Raw genomic sequence first — 7,824 nt, forward strand, 5'->3', positions numbered from 1 at the left:
AAAAATAAATAAATAAATAAACATGAGATTTTACTACAAATGTTGGCTAGTATCTTTTTGGGCCACATATGGATATGCACTCACGAGTTGTTCAAGGTCCAAGAAATATGGAGGATAGTTTGTCTTTTATGGAAATTACTTTCCATAGATGAATTGCCATGGACTTGAACGATATGGGCTTGGCTTCTTTAGGCAGACATTTTTTTATCAAAGGTGCACCCAGCATCTGAAATTTAGTCATTTGCACAGTTGTGGGTTATGGATGTGTTTGGCTTTATGATTTTTGGCTTGGTTGTGTTTGGGCTAAGATTTGATTGACTTGGGCCGGGACTTTATGATATATTTTTGGGCCATCGATTCTTATGGTATTGGGTGACCTTAGCGGTGTATCATGAGCTCAATGCAATCTGACAGAATTGAAGATTCTCACAAAGAAGCTGTTTATTTAATTTTTATCATTGAAGTTTGAACCCTGTCATATGCCTATTACAATTGTATCTTCAAAAGTAGGATAAGGAGCTTTGATCGACAAAATATAGGAGGGTTTACATTTGCGGGGGAAAACGACAATGAAGATTTTTGGTATTTAGCCGATTTGTGAAGATTCGAAGATGACGTCAGATTTATTTTTGAAGATCATTTGAAGAATTGATAGCATCATACTTGGGGGAATATTGTTGGGTCAAAATGGAGAATGATGTTATCAATTGCGCCGGCGTTATTTAGTGTCTTTATTGTTTTGTAAATGTTGGCGTTTTTAATTGTAATAGTCGAATATTTTAGTGACTTTAGTAGGTTTTCAAAGCAAGAGGCGGCTTGCTTGGAAAACAAGGCTCAAGGGGCTATATATAGATTACTACACCTCACTTGGAGGGTGTGCATTTAGGAGCCACCACCCCAGGGGAGCTCACCTGGGGTGGATGAGTATTTTGTATTTGTTCTTATCCTATCAATGAAACATTTCTATTGTTCAAATCCTTAAAGTTTCAATCTTTCTTATTCGTTTTCGTTTATTCTTGGCTCGAATCACCTGTCTCACTATTTTACACCGAACCGAGACTGAAACCGGATTGTTATGGGACTATCACCCATATCCTAAAACCATCATCCTACATGATCTTAAATGCATCAAAGAACATATTTATTTCATGTTCATATAAATCAAAACATGTCCATTCCATTATCATTTAATCATTTTTACATAAATGCAAACATTCTTTCATTTATGAACATGTGACAAAATCTTACATACATGCATACATATATATATATATATATATATACATGACACATATACATACTTATATGAACTTCCAAAAGTTCACTTTTTATCATTTTCATCTTCAAATCACAAGACCCTTTTAGAACATTCTTTTATGACATCTTTTGAACCCATGCATGCAATCTATCTTTTAAGAATCAAATCAAATCAAATCAATCAAGAATCATTCAACAAAATCAAAACACAACTAAATACACATATTCATACAAATTTTCGGCCATACATACATACATATACACACTCATTTTTACTTTGTTTAAAATCTCATTCATTGTTAGTTTCAAGTTTGTGATTAATTCCAAGTTCAAGAGAAACCTTCCAACATCTCTAGTGGGTTTTTGAAAAAGATGATGATGTGAGGCCTTGTTCTTGCTTGAATCTTCTTGAAATCACCACTAAACCTCCTTACAAGCTTGAAATCACTTTGAAATGCCTTTGAATCTTCATGAAATAGTTTGAAAATTTTGAATGTGTGTGTGTAAGGGGTGTTCGGCCGAGATGTACAAGAGGGAGAGATAGATGAAAATGGTGAAGGGTTTCTTGGGTTTTTGAATGATTATGGAAGCTTTTAGGGACAACAATCATCTCTATGGTGTTCCCCATGTCCACAAGTGTCAAGAGAGAGGAGAGAGAGTTCATAATCAGCCGCCACCTCCTCCTCTATACACATACTACACACATACAAACCTATATATACACACTTATATGTATTATAGTGTAAAAACAGGTATTTTACTGGATACCGGGTATTTTATTTAGCGTTTTAATCCCGTTTTAGTGTGTTTTAAATTATTTTTATCATTCTATAAAAAAAATCACTAAAAATTATTACTGAAATGATTACCAGTTGCCTTGACTGGCTGCGTTGATGGTATTTTGTCTAATTCGTGCAGTATCGCGCGTTACACGCGCTCAAACTCGAAAAATAGAGTTTCTTAGCATTTTAATTTATTTTTCCTCAAGAACATGATTAAAATTATTATTATAATCATAACAGACTATTTTTAGGATTTTAACACTGATCGGGTGGTCACCGACGTTCGTTTCGCATTTTAACCGTTACTCGATAAGCGTTTATCTTATCGTTGCCAACATAATTTTTACCAAGGTTTAAATTTACCAACTTATTAAATATCATATATAAACATCATAATCAGTCAAATACAACCTTTCATCTATTCACAACACGTGTTACAGTTGTACGGTATGGCCTGAAAATCCGGGTGTTACAGTTTAGAGCTCTGGTTGGGGTTCTAGAGAAGCGAGAAAAGCTAGAAAAGCTTAGCAGAAATTCCTTTTGGGGTGGAACATGGTGTAATAGCACCATGGTGTGGGTAAAGGGGGTGGATGTCATAGCACCAATTAAAATGGGAAGCCTACGTTGGGATCATTATTGGGTGCAAAATGTAGTCTATGGTGATTTAAACTGAATCCGGTAGGCTATTTGGCATCGCGTAGTCTTTCCTTCACACTACTCGCCTAGAAGATGGGTAACACTACCACTCAAGTATGGTTGTAACATAAACAATGTGGAAGGGAATTTAAGAAGCAAAAACGTGCAGCTAAATAATTATATGCACGACGATGTGAGTTCAGGTTCATCAATTAGATTTTGGATTGACACGTGGCTTGGCGACACCGGTTTCAAGTTATTATTTCCATCCCTCTTCAGTCTCGAAAATGACAAAGGCAGCAGCGTTAATACTCGTTTAGCGAGAGGTGTCTCTGGGCAATCAGAGGTTTGGGAGTGGGCCAAGAACCCTTCATCATTAGCTGAAGTGCAGGAACTAAATGCTTGCACCATGTTGCTGAACCTTGTTAATCTCAACCATGGGGAAAATTCATGGAAGTGGATCGGCAACTCCGGTGGCGTATTCTCAAAAAGATAAGTAAAAAAGCAAGTTGTTGTATGGGACCAGCAACAACTCTGCCAAGGTGGATTTCGACTGGAACAATTGACTTCCTAAGAAAGTCAATGTTTTCGATTTGCGTATTTCGTTGGACAGACTTCCTACACGAACAACGCTAGCGAGAAGATGCATTATTGTAATGGGCTCTTTAACCGGTCCCCTATGCAGGGAAGTGGACGGAACAACGGAACACTTAATTTCTCCATGCATTGTCGCCTCAATCATATGCCAACGGATTTCTATGCCAACGGATTTCTGTGTGGTGCAAAACTTCTCCAATATCTATTTTCTTTGTTGCACACCGTCTGAAACTCCACACTGATGTAGCATGTTTTGACTTGAAAAAACGAATTGTTCAATCAACAATCTTACTTGCTTGTTGGATCATTTGGCGTGAAAGAAATGAGGTCAAAGCGAGTAGATGTGGAGTTGATGCTCTTCGAATTAAAGAAGAGGGGTTTTTTTGGATAAAAAAATAGCAAAAAAATGTATCAATGAATTGGAGTCAGTGGAGAGCGTAATTTTATTTGACCTGTCTTAAACACTTAATGCATCAATACTTGTACCAAATGCATTATATATTTTCTTAAATGTCTTAAAATTTAAGATAAATTACAAGTCTACCCTAAATATATAATTTAAATTTGTGTTTAGTTATAAAAATATAAACAGAATGTAGCTCTTTTGGAGAGCGTAATTTTATTTGACCTGTCTTAAACACTGGTTTGACACGACATGTTGTCTGACCTCACCTGAATGATAATATTATTAAATACGAAACCACTTAATTAAGTAGAAAAAATGAATGAAAGAACTTTATAATACAAATATTAAATTAAAATAATTGATAAATATTAAACATTAAATATTACGATTTAAATAAAAATAAATAAAAATTATGTTAATTTCTTGATATTTAAATTTACATATAATGTTTGTATTTTTCATAACTAAATATTGTTTAAATTAACTGTTGTCTTATTTAAATCCTTAAATAAATACTAAATATTTACATGGTAACAACAACAACAATAACAACAACAAAATAAAATCAGTATTTAAGGCTGAGCCTGTTAAATTGCGCTCTTCAAAAAAGCTACATTTATATTTTTAAAACTAATTTTATTTAAATTAAGTATTATCTTATTTAAATACTTAAGTATATAATTAGTAAACATTTAATGATAATAATAATAATAATAATAATATTAATAATAATAATAATCAAAATAACTAACAAATAATTTTTCTAGACTTGCAAATTATATACCTAAATAAGTTTATAATCTAAATAAGTTTATAATTAACAAATTCAAAAAATTAATGCAAGTCTAGAAAAATTATATACCTAAATAAGTTTATAATTAACAAATTCAAAAAACTTGATTTTGGACTGATCTAGCAACTTGAATCAAACCTCAGGGACGAATTTAGCAGTTTTACCCATTCATTAACAGAGGTTCTAACGGTGTTAATTTATTAGACTGAAATAGCAACAGAAACTAGACTTAAGGACTGTTTTAGCAACAAAACTTGATTTTGGACTGATCTAGCAATTTGAGTCAAACCTCAGGGACGAATTTAGCAGTTTACTAGAAAAATAATTTATAATCAGCATTAAAATAAAAAAAATGAAATAAATGGTTATGATTATTCTTACTTTCTTAGGTTTTCTCTACTTTTAATGATGTCATTCGAAAAGAACATATAGTTTAGGGCATGTGTCATCGTCCGTAAGCGTGAGAGGGAAGCACCGCGTCGTCTGAGAATGACCGGGTTATGACCGGAGATGACGTGAGTGTAGGTGTGAGACAGGTGTGCATTCAATGGTATATCCAATGAAAGAAAGCCATGTAAACCTTTGTTCTTCTTGTTATATTTCATTTAATGTTTAGTTTTATTTTTCACAAGTAATTTGTACTTCATTCTCTTTTAAAAAAAAAATAAAAAATAAAAAGTTCTTATTTCATTATATTTTCTGAACACTCTTTAACATTTAATGAAAAGCAAAACAATATTTTTTTTTTCCATATTAACATACTTTTGGTTGTAGGTATTATTTTTTAATAAGTATTTTTTTTTTAAATAACTATACATATAAAAATATTAAAAAAAAACACTTGCCTTCCCACTCAATAGGTATATGCAGGATTAGTAAGAGTGAAAGTGAGAGTGAGTGTGCCGTTAACTGGTTGACGTGGAGCGGGGCACTACCCTACGCCGTTTAACTTAATCAAACATAAAACATGCCCTTTAACTTAAAAAAAAATAATAAAACAAAAAATAGATACATGTTGTGATTAATAATTAGGCCATGTGTAATGGGAATTATAGAGGCATAAAAGAGTTTGATAATGCCTCTAGCATCATCCCTTTGGATATTATAGGTGCATGAAAAGGGAGGGACATTGGTAGAATAATGCCCGAAAGAGGAGAAAAAAATGGCAAGTATCGGATGAAATGGGCATTAACCGTTAAACATTTTTTGCAGGGCCGTTATAATGTTGATGTGGCGAAAAATGCCCCTTAGGAGGCATTAACCATTACAATAGTCTTAGAAATCATGATGAGTCTTCGCGATTGACACACACTAACCTTTATTTATAAATTCGATTTATAAAAAGTTAACGAGTAATACTCATATATGTTCTAATCAGGGTCGGCCCAAGGGTAATTAAACCCATATCTGTAGTTCGCTTTGGGACTCCAAAACCTTTAAGCCGGCCTGGTTCTAATCAAGAAGGTCCCATATGTCACCGTCGGTGGGGAAATTAAACATACTGTTTTGACCATCTTGCTCAACAACATCTAAATTTTTTAAGCCCATTTCCTTCTCCCGGTCTTCAAATAACTCATAGAAATATTCATTAATCATGTCATCGGATATTGTGGGTGACGTGACTAACCCCGGAGAATTATTGAAGGCGTTAATAAAACCATCATTTGATGATGTTATCAACTTACCCATGTTATCAGGTTGAGGGTACAAATTTAATGTTTTGGAGAAGGTATGTGGTTTAGGCCTAATAACTGTGACCATGGCCTGTTGTGACCCCTCATCGTCTTTAGGTGCTTCCTTTTGTCGTTTGGGACGGGATCGAACATTTGTGTTCCAATAGTTTTTCACATCATTAGCAGTTCTTCCTGGTAGTCTTCCCGCAATCAATGACCATCTAAAACCAAATTTAATCTGTCATTACTAAAATAATATATCTTTAATTTCCCCTATATGGACTACTAATCTACCGGGTGCGGGTCAACAACCTTTTAAATTATATATGTTAAGCAAAAATTTAGAAAAAAATTGAGGATCTAATTTGCTTAACTATATTAGTAGATTGTTGTTACGAAATATTATTGAAAGGAATAAACTTTTTGTGTGTTTGATTGCCTCAAAACCAAATTGTAATTCATATTTTTATCAGTCGCACAACAAGTTATCACTATTTACAACGTGACCAACCTTAGCCGGACAGAAAATTCGCATGTCGAGTTTACATATATCCAGGTGGGTATCCAAATAATATTGATCTTGGTAAAAAAAAAAATCATGACTGGTTCACCACTTTACCCGTTGTGTTACGAAAATGAATGAAAACCCTCGTACTATATGTGTTTTATCAGTTTACATTTAATTTTACTCGCCTGTTTCCTAGAAGCTTATGAAGCCTATGCATGAGGTCAATTTCATCTTCCCCAAAATCTCCTCGTTTTATATTCGGTCTTAAGTAATTCAACCATCGCAGCCTACAACTCTTCCTGCATCGGTTTAAGCCTGTGAATTACACAAAACATTATCGAAGCCAGAGAACCAAATCAAGGAAAATATTATATGTTCCAAAAGTACATATAGAATGTATGTTTTACCTGCTTTGAGAGGTACAAGGTGCCACTTCCCTTCTCCATATTTCTGGATATAGTTCTTGAGAAGTATATCTTCTTCGGTTGTCCATGCACCTTTCTTCAACACTACACTCGTATTAGCAGTTGGTCTCATTCTTTGTTGTACCTTTACTTAAATTAGTGATTATTTAATTTATGTAAGTGTATGTTTTCACTTTGACGTTTGTTCTAATCGAAGTTCATTTTATAGGGATATAGAATAAAATATATTGTACCTTCTCCCTCCACGTATATATCACATACGTGCATGCTAATATTTCCACAGAAAATAAGATATTATATTATATTATATATATGAATTGAAAGTGATGATGAATAGTAAAACCAATTTCTTATGTTATTATTTTTAATTTTGTTATTTTCAATTTCAATTCTATACTTTAAATAATGTACGTTTTTAATTAATTTAGATATATGAATAGAAACTTATGATTAATAATAGTTGAAATATTTTAAGTATTTATTTTTATTTAGTAATATTTTATTAAGGTATTTGTTCTTTTTATTAGTAGCATTTTGTTTAACATTCAGTTTGATTTTTTATAAAACTTACGTTCGGATCACTACGATAGCGACACGATATATGTTATCAAACAAAAAAAACCATAAAAATTAATACATACCGGTATCGATGTTGTTCAGTTCGGTACGGTATGATAGCAATAATAAAAATAAATCTCGGTAATGATACAAATGTTGTTCACTCGATTTCGGTTTGGGTTGGTACGA

General features: G+C 33.0%; 1 protein-coding gene across 2 annotated transcripts; it reads right to left on the bottom strand.

Moving 5' to 3' along the window:
• Window positions 1-4,665: 4,665 nt before the first annotated feature.
• On the bottom strand, window positions 4,666-7,253 carry LOC110934973 (transcription factor MYB1). 2 transcript variants are annotated; one of them, XM_022177637.2, is made up of 3 exons: window positions 7,060-7,253; window positions 6,838-6,967; window positions 4,666-6,365 (listed from the first exon to the last, which is right to left on the bottom strand). In XM_022177637.2, exons 1-3 carry the CDS (start codon window positions 7,187-7,189, stop codon window positions 5,924-5,926), a joined length of 702 nt encoding a protein of 233 aa, XP_022033329.1. In that variant the 5' UTR covers window positions 7,190-7,253; the 3' UTR covers window positions 4,666-5,923. The 2 variants fall into 2 exon arrangements, with proteins under 2 accessions (XP_022033329.1, XP_035840596.1); XM_035984703.1 differs by having other exon boundaries at window positions 6,838-6,951; window positions 7,060-7,242.
• Window positions 7,254-7,824: the final 571 nt, after the last annotated feature.

This window comes from Helianthus annuus, chromosome 15 (genome assembly GCF_002127325.2).
Source record: "Helianthus annuus cultivar XRQ/B chromosome 15, HanXRQr2.0-SUNRISE, whole genome shotgun sequence".
Classification (NCBI taxonomy): domain Eukaryota; kingdom Viridiplantae; phylum Streptophyta; class Magnoliopsida; order Asterales; family Asteraceae; genus Helianthus; species Helianthus annuus.

Excerpts from the sequence above, each read along its gene's own strand:
- LOC110934973 (XM_022177637.2), bottom strand. The coding sequence starts at position 7,189 with ATGAGACCAACTGCTAATACGAGTGTAGTGTTGAAGAAAGGTGCATGG. Across the intron at positions 6,968-7,059 it reads CCTTGTACCTCTCAAAGCAG|GCTTAAACCGATGCAGGAAG; the intron begins GTAAAACATACA and ends TGTAATTCACAG. Across the intron at positions 6,366-6,837 it reads CATAAGCTTCTAGGAAACAG|ATGGTCATTGATTGCGGGAA; the intron begins GCGAGTAAAATT and ends ATTTGGTTTTAG.